Raw genomic sequence first — 20,167 nt, forward strand, 5'->3', positions numbered from 1 at the left:
CATCTTTGCCCCCCACCCCCCCAAAAAAAGTGAAAATATTGTCTTTGTCCTAAAGGAACTCGCCTTCCAGAGGTTGTGGATCCCAGAAGATTTTCTCAGAAACAAGCCAGGGTACTTTGTGGAGGAGGAAAAGGCTATGCTTTGGAAGGAATGAGAGAAAGGTTATTGGAGGATGGAAGTTGCCCCTCTCTGCCAAAAACAAGGGTTCCTCCAGTTAATCACTTTCCAGGGAGCAAGCCAAGTTGATCTGTGGCCAGCTCACATGCTCATCTTCACCCCACATTCCCTTCTTATCACCCAAGTCTAAGTGATTGCAAGCTGAGGTTGATGATTTCCTACAAGGAGCAGGGCTGCATGCACAACTGGAGTTCAGAAGGCTTTGATGTAGGAGTAGAGATCCTGTCTGTTGTCTTCTTACACTGAAAGTGATCCTGTAACTGGGGTTCCTGGGCGATCAATTATCTGGGTTCTGAATACAGCCTAGCTTCAGGAGTCCATGCGCTCTGGATCACTGAGAGGGCACACATTGAATGCTGGGACAGTCTTGAAGCTTCCCCCTGGGCTCAGATTCCTGCCATTTGGAGAGAGACATAATCTCAAGATTTCCTGGGTAAAAGAAGCAATTGAGAGGGCTGTGGAAAAGAATCATGCATTCAGGCCAAAGTAGAATAAAGTTCTCTTCTCCACTTTCAGAGGGAGCCAAGGAGGAAGGTTTTTGTGAAGGTTAAGCATGGGGGAGTGGGGGGTGGGGTGCCTTAGTTGAAAAAGACTTTCCTAGAACAGTTAATTCTTGTCAAGACCCTCTTTTCCCAGCTATCTGGGATGAGGAGGAGAGGCAACAGCAAAGCTTAATAACCAGCTCCAAACCTTGGTTAGTCTTTCCATGGGGGAGGAGCTCCAGGTGCTGGCCAACCAGCTGTGCAGGATTTTCTGGTTTAGAGAATTGCATCTATTTGTTTGTTTTTTTTAATCTCTGCAAATGATTGGCATATTGAAAAAGTTTTATCCCTACTTTCTACTAGCTGATAAAATGGGGAAGCAGTAAGAAATTGAAGATTAATTTATAAATAAAACTTTTCTACAATATCCTTTACTGGTAGCTATTCATCTTTTGTGGATTCATATTTCTAGATCTCTTATAGTGATTGTTAGGCTACTTGAAATTTTGATGTTTCCATGAAAGGGCTAGGAGAACAATTCTTTCCCAAGGAGAACTTCATTGTCTCAGTGAAGGAAAACTGCTCAACCTACAATCAGTTACAACTTTTTTCTTAGACGATTACTCATATCCACTTAAACTCATATCTTTCTCTCCCAGCTAACTTTATACCTTCCTCATTTGACATTTCTGTATTCTCAAAATATTAGAAATAGCTTAAACTTTGGGGGAATTTGGGAGGAACTTGCGATATCATCTTTCAAAGATTCTTAACCTGGGGTCCTTAAATTGTTATAAAAATATTTTTCATACCTGTATTGAATATAATTGGATTCTTTGTAATACTATATATTTAAATTTATGTATTTAAAAGCCTTCTGAGAAGATACTTCACTAGGCAGCTAATGGAATTTTTGACACAAAATTCTTGACAATCACATTTTTTTTTTATTTTTATTTCTCTAAATAGTATTTTGTTTTTTCCAGTTACATGTAAAGATAATTGTAAACACTGATTTTTATAAGATTTTTGAGTTTTTATGTCCAAAGGGCTTTCAAATTGTGCATACCCTTTGATCCAGCAATGTTTTCAGTGGGCTTGTATTCTAAAGAGATCACAAAGGAGGGAAAGGGACCCAAATATGCAAAAATGTTTGGGGCAGCCCTTTTTATAGTGGCAAGAAACTGCAACCTGAGTGAATGCTCATCAATGGGAGAATGGCTGAATAACTTATGGTGTATAAATGTTATGAAATATTATTGTTCTATAAAAAGTGATCAGCAGGACGATTTCAGAGAGGCCTGGAGAGATTTAAATGAACTGATGCTGTGTGAAGTGAGCAGAAACAAGAGAATATTTATACACAGCAACAATAAAACTATTTGACAATCAGTTCTGATGGACATGGCTCTTGTCAATAATGAGAGAATTCAGGTCAGTTCCAATGGTCTTGTGATGAAAAGAGCCATCTATAGTCAGAGAGAGGACAGTGGGAACTGAATGTGGACCACAACATAGTATTTTTACTCTTTTTATTGTTTGCTTGCATTTTGTTTTCTTTCCCATTTTTTTCTTTTTGATCTGATTTTTCTTGTGTAGCATGATATTTGTGGAAATATGTATAGAATTGCACGTTTACGATATATTGGATTACTTGCCATCTAGGGAAGGGGCTGGGAAAAGGGAGGGAAAAATTTAAATATAAGGTTTTGTAAGGATAAATGCTGAAAATTTTCCATGTATATATTTTGAAAATAAAAAGCTTTAATTTAAAAAAAATACCCCCCCAAAAAAAGATTTTTGAGTTCTAAATTTTTCTTTGATACACACACACACACACACACACACACACACACACACACACCACATAGTGATGAGGATGCTTATATTTAGGCATGGGGCAATTTATGGATGTAGGGGCAATTTTTTGTTATGTTAGAAGAATCATTCTGGTTAGGAGTGGGATTCCTTGTGTTACTTCTGGCACTCAGAAGTGGATTATAAACAGCTTTGTTTCTCAGAGCAGATTTATAGAAGAATTTCTTCTAATATATTGATTACTTTGGTTCAAAGATACTTGTGGAGTTCCTTAGGTAATGCTGCTTAAATCTGCTGGAAATAAGACATAGTATAGTTTAGTAGGATCTTACAAAACCTAATCACATTGGCCTATCAATAATTAGTTCAAGTTGAAAAAGCTAATTCAAATCTTATGGATTTAATAATATTATTGTGAAGATCAAGTTAGCATCCTGGATACCTTAGAATCAGCTGGAGTCAGGATAAGCAAAAGTACTTAGTCTTTATTCTTGGTCCTTAGAAATAGGATTGAATTGGATGGAAACAGAATCTCCACAACCTTCCTTCTTTGTCTTCCACCTGGAAATGACGCTGGCTAGTCTTACTCCATCCCCTAGTCCCTCCTACAATTCTCTATATACATCAATTATGGAGCCAACACAGGATAGTGGGAAGGGCCATTTTCCAAGCATATGCTTATAGAGTATCGGCCAATTGGTAGCCTTAAGTGCTCGAACTGACCTCAGTGCATCGACTCAAAAGTTTCATCCCTTTACATCTCCCATTTTCTTTTGTTTTAGAACACAAGTGGTCACATCATCCCTGACTTCTCAGGGAGGGGAGAACCCCAAAAAGGAGGTGATCACTCCCCCCCCCCCCCCCCCCCCCCCCCCCACATCTCAGGAAGGGAGATGAAAAGCACCAGGGAAGTGGGGATTGCTAGCAGGTTTCTGGGATGAAGGGTTTTATTAGAAACAGCTATGCACAAACCCATCAGCATGGGAGGTATTACACAAGCACATAGCAATAACGAACAAGCTGTTAGTCATGACTCTCCCCACAGTCAGTGCAGGCTCAATGGCGTATAACAAACATGAATTGTACACGCAAATAGTGATATAAGAAACAATATAAATCAACATGGTATTGTAAAAGATTTCCAGAAGTTCTGGAAGGAGGGTATGTAAATAACAATTACACAGACGTCTTCTTCAGCTGCCAAGAGATAATCCAAAACCAATCTATTGTCCATTGCTTCATGTGTGAGGGAATCCAATGATACCCCACAAGTTTTTGAAGTCCTGCAACAGTCTTTTTACGTGTTAGGGAATCCAATGATTCCAGCAGATTTTGAAGTTCTGCAACAGTCTTATTTCTCAGAAAATCCAATGATTCCTGAGGGTTTTCAAGTCCTACAACAGTTTTATCATGTCTCAGCGAATCCAAAGATTCCTGAGGGTTGTGAAGTCCTACAATTTTTGATGTCCATGAGTCAAATGCCATAACTGCCAGACTCTTTCAGTGGTGGGCACAGTCAGAGACAGAACCACCCGATGTTTCTTCTGTCTTCTTCATTTCACGGGTCTGCTCTGTCTCTCTCCAAATGGACAAGGCAAATACGGCTTGTTGGCACCCATCTGATTCCTTCTCCATCTGTAGAGATACAAGCAAACCCTTTCCCCCAAGCAATTAACCTATCTGGTCCCTTCCATTCACCACTTTCTGGGTCTCTCCACATCACCTGGTGATTATTTAAAGATAGTGGAGCTGCTTGCACTGGACACTGCCCTTCCAGTGGATTATAAAATCTGTCTGCTGGAGCCAGTGCATCTTTGTCAAAAATCAAGAAATTAATAGTATAAAGAGCGAGATTTAGAAGTTCTCTAGGGACTACCATCAGCTATAGAGGGACCCACCCCCGTATCAGCATTACTACACTCTAGCACACTATAGTTGTTGCAGGTTACCTGTGGCTCCTGTTTCTTTTGTTTTGGAGAAGTGTCTCAATGTTTCTATTTCTCCTCTCTACTATTGCCTGTCCTTGAGGATGAAAAGGTATGTTAGTGGTGTGTTAAATCTTATACTGTGCACAAAAGTGTGCAAAATGTTTAGAAGTAGTATATGCAGGTCCATGGTCTGTTTTTATTGCTTGTGGCACACCCATAATTGCAAATGCTTGTATAAGGAATTCAGTGACTACTCAGGCTGGGTCTTTTGTTGCTGATATTGTAAAAGTGAATCCTGAAAAAGTATCTACCACAACATGGATAAAAGACAACCAAAAGATTTATAATGGGTCACATCCATTTGCAAATTTCACTGGGTCTGAAGCCACTAGGGTTCTTCCCTGGAGGCAGTATAGGAGCATTGAAAAGAAGGAAAGCTGTACAGGCTTTTACTATGCTCCTAGCGTCCTCTCTTGTTATTCCAAATTATAAACTTAAAGCTCGAGTAGCCTGATGATATTAAAAATGAGATTCTTGGACTTCTTGAAATAAAGGCGATATTGGCCAGCATACTTAGAAGGTGATCTGCCTTTGAATTACCATCAAAAATAGGACCTGGAAGTCCACTATGAGAGTGGACATGCAAGATATAAATCTTACCTGGATGCTTTCTCACTTGCTCTTGAAGTTCCTTAAAGAGCTGATATATATATTAGAGGCTACAAATTTTAATTGGGCTGTGGCAATTCTTTGTACTACACTTACTGAATAGGCTGAATCAGATATATTTATATCTCCTGGATAATAAGTAAGAGCTAGAATGATTGCATACAGTTCATTCTGCTGAATGGACTGAAAAGGAGTTCTGACTACTCTCTTTATAGTTAAGTCACAAGAGTATACAGCACAAATATTACATTTGGATGCATCTCTAAAGATAGTTGGTCCTTTAAGAGGAACTTTAGAAACCTTTTCTTCAAGAATCCATCGCTAATTATGTAATAGTCTGGTGATCTTTAATGGAGACTCGTGTAAAATTTGAAGCCATGACTAATAAAATTTGCCAGTCTGTGATGGTTTCACAACACACTAATTTGTGCATTAGTATAAAAGGTGTATATATTGTCAGGTCTTATCCCAGATAATTGTACTGCTCGCTTAATGGCCTTTAATAAAATTCTAGCCACAACCACTGGGTAAGGAGTAAGCTTTGTTCTGGTTGTGCCGGGAGGTTCACCCACTCTGTCACAATGTCTCCTTGATGAAGGACTGTTATGGGTGCCTCTTGTGCAGCAAAAACTGATATTTCCAAGGATTTTTGAGTGACTCTTTCAACCACATTGGATAAAGCCAGTTCAACTTCTCCCAAAGTCTCTTGAGCTTCTTTTGTAAGCTGGCATGGTGAGTTTAAAGCACTGTCTCCCCTTAAAATGTCATATGATGCTTGTAACTGACAGGTAGTCAAACCTAACACTGGATGCATCCATTGGATATCTCCTATCAATTTCTGAAAGTTATTTAAGATGTTTAGCTTCTCTGTTCTTAAGGACAGTTTTTGTATTGTATGCACCTTAGGATATACTTCATATCCTAAATATTGAAAAGGAGCATGTCTTTGAATTTTTTCTGGAGCTATGTGCAATTTGTAATTCCTTAGTGTTTCCATGGTCTTTTTTAGACATGCTTCTAACATTTATTCCTCAGGTGCACATCCCAATATATCATCCATGTAATATAATAGCATAACTTTTGGAAATGCTTTTTTTTTTTACTGGAGTAAGAGCAGCAACAACATAAATTTGACACATAGTAGGGCTGTTTTTCATTCCCTGTGGCAAAACTGTCCATTCATATCTTTTATAGGGCTCAGCCAAGTTAACTCTGGGCACTGAAAAGGCAAATCTTTTCATATCCTCCTTATCTAGAGGGATAGAATAGAAACAATCCTTAATGTCTATAACCCAAAGAGGCCATTCTCTAGGCGATTGAGTAGGAGATGGAAGCCCAGGCTGAAGAGTTCCCATAGTTTTCATCTGTTCATTTACCTTTCTTAAATCAGTCAACATCCTCCATTTTCCAGATTTCTTTCTTATAACAAATACTGGGGATTTCCAAGGACTTAGAGAAGGTTGTAAGTGTCCTTGGTCAAGTTGCTCCTGTACTATATCTAATAAGGCCTGAATTTTATCACTACTTAAGGGCCACTCTTCTATCCACACTGGTGTATCAGTTTTCCATTGGATAGGAACAGGTGAAAGTATTGGCAGGCCTTCAACAGCAGCCCTGCCTAAAAAAACTGAAGTACTCATTTGTAATCCTGATTGTTGTAAAATGTCTCTTCCTCACAGATTGATGGGGATTTTTTTCAACTATAAAAGGAGTAAAGACTCCTGTTTAACCTTCAAATATCCAGCTCAAAGGGGTAGCACTAACTTCAGCTATTATCGATCTTCCTACTCCAGACATGTAGGTGTCTGCTTTAATCTTTGGCCAGTAGCTGGGCAGTTGGCCCCTCTAATGACTGTACAATCTGCACCTGTGTCTACCAATCCTTCTAGTGGTATGCCATTTATATAGATAGTGAGCATAGGTCGGTCAGCTGTAACTACTTCTGTCCAGTATGTTCCTGGATTTTGTTGCTCAGAGTCAGAATCTGGACGACTATCACCAGATTGCTTATTAGGAGTCTGTATCAGTAAACCTGATGCTACTACTTCTCCTGGTTGATAAGTCACACATTGTCTACTTGTATTAGTGACTGGGATATTATCTACACATTCCCCAGTTTCCCACATCAGTGTGTGGATAGACACTGTTTTGTCCATACTCTCAGGAGGGGAAATGGTCAAGCCTACTGTGCCTGGAGGCAAGAGATCAGATTTCATCTCTAAGGTATATCTCAATTGTCCCAGCTGCATACAACTATTTTCCAATTGTAATCCCTTTCTCCCATCAGATGGCTTCCTGGCTGATTGGTCATGTCTGGGTACTGGACTTCTAGGCATTCTCTGGATGTGGCATTGCCTGCCATCATGCCCCAAGTATTTTTTTGTTTTGGGCCCTGGGGCTTGGCCCCTCATCCCATTTCCCTGAATCAGTCTACATTCTGATGCCCAATGGAAGCCTCTGTTGCATTTTGGACATGGGTTATTGGGTCTTGTTCTCCCGCCCTGTTTTCTCATTCTATTTCTATACCTACAATGAGCTTTCAGATGCTTTACTTTACCACATTGAAAGCATTGACAAGTTTTTCTGGAAGTCCCTTGCCAAGAGGTACCCTGTCTTCCCATATTCAGATCTTGGGGAGTCTGCATCATAGCCTGGCTCTAAAAGGTATTTGTGCCCACTGTGGCACAGCATCTTATGATCTCCTCTAAAAAAGCATTCTTGTGTAGTTCTTGATTAATTATTCTATAAACCTCATTAGCATTTTCTTTAGCAAGCTGCCTTATCATAATTTCTGTTGCTGAATTTTCACCAATTCTTATGACAGCTGTCTGCAGACATCCCACAAAATCTGCAAAGGGTTCATTTGGCCCTTGTACTATTTTTGTGAAGGCCTCTTTTTTGTCCTGTTTACCTGGGATAAAATGCCACACTTTGATAGCAGCAGAAGCAATTTACTCATATGCTGCTATGGGGCAATTAATCTGTACTTAAATTTCTGTATAAGAACCTACACCTGTTAGTTGGGCATAGGTGATTGGAGTATTAATTCCACTTTGACTATTTCGTTGGGTTTGTATCCTACAGAGCCACAACAAGTTTTTGTCCAGGTTCTAAGCATACCTGTGCTATAGATCCAGTCACTAGGGGTTAAGACTTCATAAGCCACATTCTGTAATAACATCTTAACATAAGCTGATGTAGCCCATAAAGAATACAAGCCTTTTTCAGGTCTTTGATGATTTCTAGATCAAAAGGAGTGTATCTTCTACTTTCTTGACCTGAAGAGTTAAACTGTTGAATGAGAGGATACATTTCTATTCTCAAATCAGCTGTATTCTGCCCTTCTTCTGTGTCTTTAAGTAGTATCTTTTGCAATCTTGTCATAGAAGGGCATGATTGCTGAGGGGAAGGTGCTGATAATATCACTCCTCCTCTTGCCTGCACCCTGGAAGGTGAAGTTGATGGGAGGGTATCAAGGACCTGCTCTGGTGTAGGAGGGGTTGAAGCTGGACCTTGAGAGTGAGAATCACCATGCCTTTCAAATTCACTTAAGTCCTCATGTCCTCGGGCATTATTGCCATTAATCTATCCTTTGTCTTCCTCTTTTTCCTCACATTTCCTCATCTGGCCGTTTTTAAAACTTTTTTATAACTAGTGGGATTCTTTGAGGCCAATTGTATTAAATTGTACAAATAGAATGTTTTCTTGGAAATTGAATCAGGACCATTATCATTATAGTATTCACATAGTTGATCTCTTACTAGTTTGCAAATATCTGCCTCTATTTCTTCTTCCTTGAAGAACCAAGGGGATATACATTCTAATGTATCTGAGAGTCCATCAATCTGCTCCCAAGTTACAATCAAACCCTGTCTCTTTATCAGTCTGAATATACTTATTGTGATCCTCCTTTGGGATGGGGTTGGGAGTGGAAGAGAATCTTTTCCTAATATCTGCCCCCTTTCAGATAGAAAATGAGAGTTACTAGTTTAGCTTTTAACAAAGTAAATTCCCCGTTTGTCTTAAAATGCACACCCTATTTTCTGGTCACCTGGGTCTTCTTCAGGAAAATTAGGGTCCTTGGTTCACACGTTGGGCACCAAAATGTAAAGGCCAGGCTATCTCCCTGGAGGCTTCAGGATCAGCCAGAGTCAGGAGAAGTAAAAGTCCTTGATATTTAGGGGAAGAAATGAAGGAGAAGGACAAACTTGTACGAGCTCCGTACCAACCTCCCTTCTCCTGGTCCTGCTGCAAAGTTCAGTTCTCTCTTGCTTCTCACTCCACACCCAATCCTTACCTACAATTCTCTTAACCCCAAACATTGAGCCAGCATTAACCAAGAGAAGAGAAATTCCAAGCATATGCTAATAGAGTCATTGTCCAATAGGTAATTAGCCTTAAGTACTTGGTTGTCTGATTCAAGCAGATCTTGTAAGAGTTTCAGCCCTTTACAATCATGTATAAGGGACTTGATTCTTCTCAGCAATACTATGATTCAAGACAATTACAATAGACTTGGAATGGAAAATGCCATCTGCATTCAGAGAAAGAGCTATGAAGGCTGAATGTAGACTGGAGTATAGTATTTTCACCTGTTGGAGTGGGGGGTGTTTACTTGCTTTTTCTTTTCCCCTTTTGGTCTGTTTTTTGATATATAATGACAAATATGGAAATATGTTTAGAAGGATTATATATGTTTAGCCCTTATCAGATTGCATATTGTGTTAGGGAGAGGAGAGGTAGGAGACAGGGAGAACAATTTGGAACACAAAATCTTATAAAAATAAATGTTGGAAATTGTATTTGTAAAAACACTATTGAGGTAAAAAAGAACATTTGCTATATATTTATAATCCTATGACTGACTAAATGTGAAAGTAACATGACAGGAGATTTGACAAACTGTTAAGTTTATTAAATACAATAGATTCAGTATCATTCAGAACCACCTCAACCTATTTTCACATGAATTTGCTTATGCTGTTATCTAGTAGGGGTAAAGAGGCCTGGTAGATGATTTATCACTATGAATGTCATTCATGAAAGTAAGGATAGTTCTTGCATATCTGTCTTCTTCAACAATTTCATCCCAGGACTAAGTGCATATGAAAAACGTTTTTCCTTCCATGTCTTCATGTTGAAAACTCCCAAACATATAAATAGGATATGTTCTACCTGAGAAGCCAGGAACAATTCTGATTGCCCTCTTTTTCTCCTCAGACAAATCATAGAAATGGCATCTCTCTGACAGTCTATGTCCTATAAAAAGGAAATAATATCAGTTGAAAAGAAAGGATTTCAATATCTTTCCGGAAAGGAAATCTTTACTTGCATCCTATAGAGTTCGTTCTCATGATAATCCCAGAGCAAGAATTTTCTGTAAATAATTATGCTATGCTTGGGAAAGGAAATAGCAATTCTCATTGAAAATTGGAGTTCTCTATGTCAGGAGTTCTATTTTTCTCTAATACACTGCCATATCTGTTTCTAGAGCATCCATTTAAGGGATAAGAAAGCTTTCAAAGCAAAAGATTGCATTTTGATCTTTCTGATTTTAAGTCGGGCAAAATGGCCAACTGAGCAGTGTGAACTCCTCCTGCTTGAAGTAAAGACCAGGGTAACTCCAATTATAAGAATTACTATTCACACATAAATAATCCCTTGTCTTTAGAAGCAGCAATTCCTTCCTGAGCTGGGAATGCCCAGGTTTCTCCATCTATCATGGCCTGAGCAAAGAATTAAAAGTTGTTTTCCCATTAAAAAAAAGTCCTCATAAAACTAAAAACTGTTCATTATTGGCATAGTATAATTAGCCAATGATCCAGTTCTCTAGTGTTCTAAAAATCATAAGTAAGTTGGATCATCAAGGTCCTTAGGGTTTACCTCCTCAAATTCCTTCACTCCTTTAGATCATCATGCAGCAAAGAGAAACACTGGGAGAAAATTATGTCTCCATGTGTCTATTAACTGGAGCAATAGGTTCTTAAGGTACAGATGTGTATTCCCCAAATATTTGAAGGTTTATTTCTTAATACAGATCTTTCTGAGGAATCTCATCTCATAGGGCTGTCAGGATCTGAGTATCAAAGTCTTAATATGTCCCACCATGTCCAAAGTAAACATACAATAAGCCCTCAAAGGAGAGGACCCATTAAATATAGTCATGCATCTCTTAGTTCCTGGATTTTTATTTCATTTCCAAAACATATTCTAAGATAATAAATTGGGAAGAAATCTCAGAAGTCATTTAGTACAACACAGCTTCCATCTGTCACACTCATGCAGAAATAAAAAGTTATAAAATGAATTTAAGGCTACAAAGAAAGTGTCAGGAATAACAGAATTGTTTATACTTTTGATTTAGGAACTTCTCCTTGGACTACTATATTCTCCAGTGCCTCGTCTATATTGATCATCTTACATATTTTAGGATAGAGGCATATAGTATTGTTTACTAAAATCATTTTCTGTCTAGTCTCTTAGGAAAACACTTCTGAGTTCTAATACCTATTGTTTTCTACTCTTCATAAATGAAGGTCTATGAAGAAGGTCTATAAAGTTACTATATGCCAAGAACCATATTCAGATGTCCTAATGTCTCAAACTGACCCCCAAATCCCCTGTGTGCCTCCTATATGCCCTACTTTCCTGCCTCCAAGCAAGATTTCCCGTCCTTGACGCTTCAAATGCTGCTAGGAAGAAGAAAAGACAGAGCTCTCAACTAATCTCATGGAGTTTGTTCTTCCCTTCATGTGTTTTTCTTCTTGTTTTTTCCCCAAAACTCTACTCTGGGTCAACTTCTCTTTTCTATCTTTTGACATGTTCCAGACAAATGAATTTATCTATAGTATCAGAGTTTGAATAGCAGAAATATTCAAGACCAATCACACTTTTTATAGGTGGTTTGCCTCCTAGAACTTTTGTGAGGAAAGCTTAAAGATTCTAAATCAAAGGACTTTACTTACTTTCAAAGACTTTTAAAAATTCGATCACCTCAGTGATATAAGAAACATCCAATCTTGTTATGAAAGGTTGCAAATTCAGCCGAATACAATTGCTAAACAAAAGAGAAATCAATCATATTGGACAATCTGTGCCCTTCATTGTACTAAATGCCCTATTTCCTGTACCTCTGAGTAAAAAATGATCTATGTATTTGGATTCTTATTAGTATCTTCTTATTAGTAAGTTTTTATTAGCAAGTTCATTTCAAGAACGTGATTCTCTCCATGGGAACTTAAACCTTTCTTTAACCCTATGAGACCAGGAATGTGCCACATGTGTTTGGCTTCACTTCTACAATCCCAGGAACTAGCCACTCCTTGGAACACAATGGATGTCAGTACAGGTTGGCGCCCTCCCTGATATCTATATTAATCAAGTTATATCTTGAAGCCCATCTGTCATTTCCTTCTCCTATATATAACATTCTATATGTAAGCAAGTTGGCTCTGTGCCTTCTTTGTTTTTAAGCTCTATAAAAACTGTTCAGTTTAATTGTCTTTGGGCTTCACCCACAGAGATAATAATCTGCCTGGGATGAGACTTTTCCTGATCGAGTTTGAAGGCTGCAGAATCGGGCCCCCAGCCACTTTTCAGTAGGTGCTCCCTTGAATCGGTGATGTTCTCTCTTTTTCTTCTATTTTAATCATAATTGTCATTATTCTTCATCTTTTATGTATTATTTACTGTATTGGTTGTTATTGTAGGCAATCTATTCTGTGTATTGTATAATTAAATTTTACTTTCACTTTAATTGAGTCAGAGAGCGTCATTTATAGGAGCGAATCCGAACTTTCCCCTAAAATCACCTAACAACCTCTTTTGAGTGAACATGTGGGTTCATTGTCCCCCAATCCCTTACCACCAACCCCAAACTAAACTACTTATCATATAGAAAGAAACATACCTTTCCAAGATTTCTGCCATATCCTGGGGGAAAAAAAGATCAGTATAGTTATGAATTATTTCTCCTAAAACCTTTTCAGGAGCCTCAAAATCTCCATAGCTTCTCAGTCCTAAGCAGGGACTTAATCACTGCTCTTTTTTATTTTCCTGATTTCACTGACCCTCAACTTGGAAACCTGGATTCTGCATACAAATTTTCTTCCCATGCTAGGAAGTACTTGAGCAGTTCCTGTGTTGTACTAGGAGAAGTATGTTCAAGAAAACAGTCTCCAAATGACAATCTGTTTTATCTCATTAGTGACAAGGCCTATACAGGCATTCTCTATCATAAGAGGAGTAGGGGGAAGAGGGATGAAGTATTGATAACTAGAAATGAGTGAGTATCATTTGTACTTATCTCCAATAGTAGAGAAGCCATGAATGTTCCAGTGCCTCTCATTCCAGCTGCTGCTGCTTGGACATATTATAAATCCAAATGAGAGGAACCAGGATTCCTAGGTTTCAGATTCTTGAATCACTTGGCCCCAGCTCCAATACCTAGAGCCCTCCAGGATACTCTTAAGCCAAAGTGTCTGTAGTCATACATCTCATCTCAAAAGTGAACCTACTTCTTTTCCCCACAGGAAACAGAAGATAACATATGTCAAGAAATAAGGCCAGATCCCAAAAGACAACTGATGAGTTTATTGTAGTCTCACCTGTAGCACTGCTACATCTGGCTTGTGCAACTTTTCCTCCAGCTCTGTAATCACAGATGTTAGGCATCTATTTTGGTTGGACATCATGGTCTCCCATTCCTTCTTTTTCTGCATGATATGATGTTCTTGTATGGCTTCTATTTCCTTCAGCCTTTGATTTAGCTCATTGAACTTTTTGTTCTCCTTCCCCACAAAGAATTTTTTCTCATTTGCTTTTTTCCAGGGCAGATATTCCCATATTCGCTTAAGTACCTTCTGAAATGTTCCTCTTCTATTTGTAAAGTCCTGAAGAGAGAGATATTAGTGATACACTGTAGTGAATTCCCAGGAAGCTAGAGACTTTGGTGTTCCCCTCCTCCTAAAATTAATGAAGGATGCATTTAAGCATGAAATAATAAGAAAACATAATATCCTGGCACAATTACTGGGGCACTGTGAACTCTACACAGGATCGAGTGTCCAGAAATTAACATGTTTCAGAGAGTTAGATCATAGAAAACAGAAACCAGGTTTGGTCACAGAGCAATGCTTTTCATAATAACATATGGTTTTAAGATATATAAGCAGCATGCTTTCTCTTAAATAAAAACTTGTTTAATTATCAGCAACCCCGTTCCCTATTTTCAATGGCCACTAGACCATTTGTGTTGTACTGGTCTCAATATATCAAGGGCAGCACCCAATTCTCTCCTTCCCTGACGGCTCAATGTGGCATGATGCAAAGAACATTGGCATAAGTAGGAATCAAGTAATTAGGATTCCTATCCTAGCAGTTGTGTGAATTGGGAGAAAGTTACTTAACCTCTGATTTCAGTTTTATTTTTTAAAACTTGTAGAGGGCAGGAACTCTGAAAAGGTATACTTAAGAGGCAGTATGATTGATGTAATCTTACAACAAAGATATTAACTCAATGGAATTGATGAGATAATGATTCCCTAGTGATATAATTATTGGTTTATACTCAGTATGATGAACTGATGTAATTGTAATAGGTTATTTAAGAGGTCAGAGTCAGACGAAAGTCAGAGACTGAGATGTGCAGACTGCTGACTGGTTGACTAGAAGAGTCAAGAGGCTGTAGACTGGCTGACTGACTGACTGCTGGTGCAGACTGGGAAACTAAAAGATGCAATAAAGACTTTGGACTTTATTCCTGATTATTCTTGTGGTGATTATTCTGCTGAGACCAAGGCTCAGTTCGGAAGACCTCCAGAAAGCTAGCCAGGACAAAACTGGAGCTTTTTTATACATGGATGACATCTAAGGACTTTTCCAATTTGGATTTTTAATAGTTCTTAAAGAGACCTTCAAGCAACTTAATTTCAATTTGACTTTATCATCTTTCTTATCCCCAAAGAATTATCTTTCATCCAATCCTTTCAAGTCTAATTTAATATTGGACACCATGTTTGGATACTTACAATTCCCCCCTGCTTCTAATTTATAGGAAAGATTTTCCTCCTTCATTATTCCAAACATGGTTTCTTAATTCCTAAAGTTCCCTCTAATACTCCCCAAGTTCAGGATTTTTTTCATTTCTCTATTTTTTAAAATTTCTGCTTCCCAAGCCCCTCAACATCTATGAAAACATGTAAATTTTGAATTTGATAGTGAATCTTTCATAATTCATAATTGCATAATCTTTCATAATGAAATTCATCATTTCATAATACTCCATTGGGGGGCAATTTATTTTTAAATCTTCTGCAGAAACTCTTTTCCTAGCAGATAGTTGCAAAACATTTTTTTCATCAAGTATCTCTGAAAGTCTTCATTTCTCAAATATATGGAGAAACTCAAGTTTATAAAAAATACAAGCTATTTCCCAGATGATCAATGGTCAAAAAATATGAACAGTCTATTCAGATGAAGAAATCAAAGGTTGTCTATAGTCATACCAAAAAAATGCTTTCAATCATTCTTGATTAGAGAAATGAAAATTAAAAACAAATAACCCATCAGATTGATTAATAAGAGAGAAAAGGAAAATGATAAATGTTGGAGAAGATGTGAGAAAATTTGGAAACTCTTCATTATCAGTAGAGTTGTAAACTGATCTAACCATTCCAAAAACCACTTTGGAATTGTGAGTTAAGGGCAACCAAATGGTAAAACACTCTTTGATCCAACAATACCACTTATTAGGTCTGTATCCAAAAAAAAAAAATCCCAAATGGGGGGATGGGACAGAGAAGACAAATGTGCAGAAAATATATTTATATTGCCTCTTTTAGTAGTGGTAAAAAAAAATTGGAAATTGCTAGGATATTTTCACTTTTTCGTGTTTTTTTTCCCCGTTTGTTAATTTTTTACAACATGTCTAGGATGGAACTATACTTGTACATGATTGCACAAACAAAACCCCTATTAAAATCCTTACTATTTTAGGAAGAAGGGCAGAAAAATTTGAAATTCAGAAATTTTGTAAAAATGAAATTTTAAAATTATCTTTGCATATGTAAAAAATAAAATGGCATTTTAAAAAAGTTTATATATATTGTTGTGATTCCCTACATCCTGTTAATAATAATTGATACTGCTTTGCTAGAAACTTACTCTTCTGCACGAACTAGAGCCAAATTACCTTTTTAGAAGCCTTTCCAATTTCCAGACTTTATTTGTTTCTGTATCTTTGGTCATGTAACTTTAAAAAAAAAAAATTTAATAGCTTTTTATTTACAAGTTATATGCATGGGTAATTTTACAGCATTGACAACTGCCAAACCTTTTGTTCTAATTTTTCCCCTTCTTCCCCCCCACTCCCTCCCCTAGATGGCAGGATGACCAATACATGTTAAATATATTAAAGTATAAATCTAATACAAAATAAGTATACAGGTCATGTAACTTCTTAATGGTTGCAATGCCAATAATCTTCATGAATGAACTTTCCTCACAGTAGGCAACTCACCTTTCTTGATTCTCATAAATCTCTATAGCACATAATAGAGAAAGCATGTCATTATATTCCTCTGTCTTACTAGTCTCAAACCAGCTAAATTCTGGGGAAATTCTGACCCAATGAAGTCATGTGTCCTCATTAAGTGCATCTAAGTTGTGTAAATTACTGTATTGTAGCAGTCTCCTCACAAGCAATATGAAATTCATTGTTTACCTACCTAGCTATAACTTGCCTTTTTTGCATAAGGCTGAAAATATGTCTGCCTACCTGGAAAGGCATCAGAAATATATGTCTAAGTTCTCCAGTCTTCCTTATCTTCATTGCCCTCCATGTGCTCTAGGATTCACTAACAATGTCCTCCTTGCTGTTCCTCAGATTCCTTTATCACTGGAATTCCTCCAATGCTAGGAACTCACTCTGTCCTCATCACTGCCAGATGGGTTCCCAGCTTTTTTCCCAACTCCAGTTAAAATCCTCCATTCAACAAGGAGTATTTCCCCATCTTTTTTCATATTAGTCCCTTCTTTCTATTTTGATGTTCAAGTTATCTTGTATATATCTTGATCAAACATGCCTATTTTCATGTTTTCTTTCTCGTTAATTTCCTCGAGAGCTGGAGTTATTTTTTGCCTTTTGATTTCTCTCCACCCATTATTACAGTTTAAAATACAGGAAAATATTAATATGTGTTTACTGATGGTCTGTTATTAGGAAAGATGGTGGAAAGATAATTGGAGTCACTCTTTTCCAAGTACTCTTAAGACAAATTGGTAATCTTTCACACTATTATATTAGCAAAGTCTTTGCTGCTCAAAGCTTATTTGTCAAATGAATCCTATTAGTTTCTCCCTGAAGACCTCAACTTTTTCTGCTTTGATTAGTGAGGGGGTCTAAGTCTGAACAACATAGATCAGAAAGCTCAACCAAGAAGACAGGTATAGATGTCACCTCCAGGAAGAGACAACTTTTAGACCCAGAACTGGATTTCAGGTCAGAAGACACTAATTTTACTCAAACTTCTGAACTTTTGTGACACTATCTATGAATCTCAATTTTCCTTGTTTTCCTAATAAGTCTAATAATGATGGGAGGCTTTTAATGAAAATCAATTGAGATTGGGGATATGCAATATATTATTGAGGGAGATAAATACTTACATTCCATGCCACAGCCCAGACCAGAGGTTGCTCCTTTTCGTTTAATAGAATTTGCTGAACTATTTTGAGCTTTCTGTTCAAGACTTCTATTTGCCATAGAATCTTCTTCTGTAAAAGAAACAGGAATAAACATTGTTAATAAATGTCTTTTCTTAGCCTGAGTTCAGTGACATAGCAGTATAGTAGATAACTAGTTACTATTTCATTGATTTGTAGGGAAAAGTCACAGAAGGAAAGAGGCTGTGTCCCACTCTGACATAGTCGAGGCCTCAGATTCAAGTGACAGACTTATGTAGGAACAACTAAATTGCACATGGAGAAGTCATTGCCAATGATACCTTAAGTCACCTGGAGAATGACATTGATTTGTGTAGGACTCACCCTGTAGCACAGAGCAGCCACTGCAATGGGCCAGTGTATGTGGTTATCATGACTTCCTGACTTAGAACAGGTCACACAAAGCAGGGTCTTCTTCCTTTCACAGAATAACTTGAGGTCTTCCCTGTGTATCTCACACATGCCTTCTCCTTCAGGGTACATGGCCATATCAACTCGAGTTCTTAGCTGGGAGAATTCCCAGCATATAGTGCAACATAAAGGTGGAGCAGTTTTGTTCCTGAAGCAAGACATACAGATATTATGTCCACATTCAACTCTGATTAGATTAATGTCTTCTTTCAAGCAATTAATACAGAGATCTTCTTGTACTTCATCAGCCATGATCCTGAAGAGAAAAAATGAGACATAGTAAGAATATCTCTACTCTATTTTGGTAGTTTAAAACAAGCGCATTTCATGAAACATCATAACATGCAAAGTAATAATTGATGACAGACCCCATAAATTTGGGGCAAAGTCTCCAGCAATTATAGACACCATCAGTTGGAAGGATGGGTATAATGTTGGGTCACCTTGTAGTAACATCTAGCTTTGACCTAGAGTTTTAGGATGTTTGCCATACATTATTCTTTGTGGTCCACATAAAATCCCTATAAAGTACATGCTATTATCTGCATGTTTGATGGGGAATCTCAAGATAAGAGGCTAAGTGACTTGTCCAGAACCAGTCAGGTACTCCTGTTTCCAAGACTGGAAATGTACTTGTGTTGAGATAATTTTGGTACTCTTACTCAAAACAATCAGTATTTATTCAATTTGTTATGATTTGATGTATATCAACATTGTATTAGTGAATCAAATACAATATGATTAAGTTGTTATTGGGATAAGAATTATGAATGATTAATCCACTATGCATTAATGATTGTATCATATTTATCACCTAGTTTCTTATTATATAGCAATGTAATCAGCACATAATTGTTGTGTTACTTCCTTCTTTGACTTGGTGACATGGTGTAATAAGATTCATTTGCTTGTGTAATAGCCCTCAATCAATGAACCACTTCTGTTCACTCCTTAGTAACTTTTGTTTCAAACCTACAACTACCTTAGTCTCTAGGATAGTATAAATCAAATATTAGGGGCTTTATGACTTCTAGAAGACCCCAAGAAGTTGTTTAAAGGGTCTTAGAATCTTTGGATTATTTAAAGTTTCTGACCTATTGAAGATCTCGTGAAACGTCTACAGACATAGATTTCTCTTAAGATTTCTCCACTTCTGGAACTGATCAAGCAATGAATTGTAATGTCTCTTATTTTCATTGCTCTCTCAAGTGTATAAAAATAGCTAGCACCCAAGAGGAGGGGTCTTTGATAGTGAAGAAAATCTTGGATTAAATTAATTCAGGACTTCTAGATTCCTAATAAATTTATTAATTGTGCTTGGAGCTCTCCATTTCTTTGGTTTCAAATTGGAATTTTCTGGCCTATATCAACTATTAATCATTCAACATTAAGTGCCTACTGTGCCAGACACTGTAACAGAAACTTTACAATTCTCATTTGATCAGCCCAATGATCCTGAGACTTAGGAGATATTATTTCCCTAATTATGCCAGCAAAGAAACTGAAACAAACAGGTGAATTGAGTCACCCAAAATTAAACAGTATTACCCGAGGCTAGATATTGGAATCAGGTCTTCCTGATTCCAGGCCCATTGCTCCACCCATTATGCCACTTACATAAAAATAATAAATATTAATAGCAACAAATAGAACATTCTGATACAAAGGGAGAAAAAAAGAGCAATTTGTGGTCAGAAACTATGTTCAAATTCTAGTTCTGATACTTTCTTTTTGAAGTTGACAAGTCACTAAAAAAAAAAAAAAAAAAAAAATCTCTTCTGGATTCAAGTTTGCCCTTCATAAATAAGATGATGAAACTAGATGGCCTCTTAAGGTTTCCAGCCCTATCAGAATTGTAGATCTTCAATAGCAAGGAATTTTCCTCAGAGGAACACCTACCTTGGATATCCTGCCAAACTTCTGAGCTTCTGGAATCTAACTTTCCAATGTCATAAGCCA

General features: G+C 37.5%; 1 protein-coding gene across 1 annotated transcript; it reads right to left on the bottom strand.

Annotated features, from left to right (window-relative positions):
* Nucleotides 1–486: 486 nt before the first annotated feature.
* On the bottom strand, nucleotides 487–18,460 carry LOC116422598 (tripartite motif-containing protein 43-like). Its single transcript, XM_031961442.1, has 7 exons — nucleotides 18,122–18,460; nucleotides 17,741–17,848; nucleotides 13,681–13,875; nucleotides 12,984–13,006; nucleotides 12,040–12,131; nucleotides 10,250–10,333; nucleotides 487–632 (listed from the first exon to the last, which is right to left on the bottom strand). Exons 1-7 carry the CDS (start codon nucleotides 18,458–18,460, stop codon nucleotides 487–489), a joined length of 987 nt encoding a protein of 328 aa, XP_031817302.1.
* Between the last annotated feature and the right edge of the window lie 1,707 nt (nucleotides 18,461–20,167).

The sequence above is a fragment of the Sarcophilus harrisii genome, chromosome 3, assembly GCF_902635505.1.
Source record: "Sarcophilus harrisii chromosome 3, mSarHar1.11, whole genome shotgun sequence".
NCBI classification, from domain to species: Eukaryota; Metazoa; Chordata; class Mammalia; order Dasyuromorphia; family Dasyuridae; genus Sarcophilus; species Sarcophilus harrisii.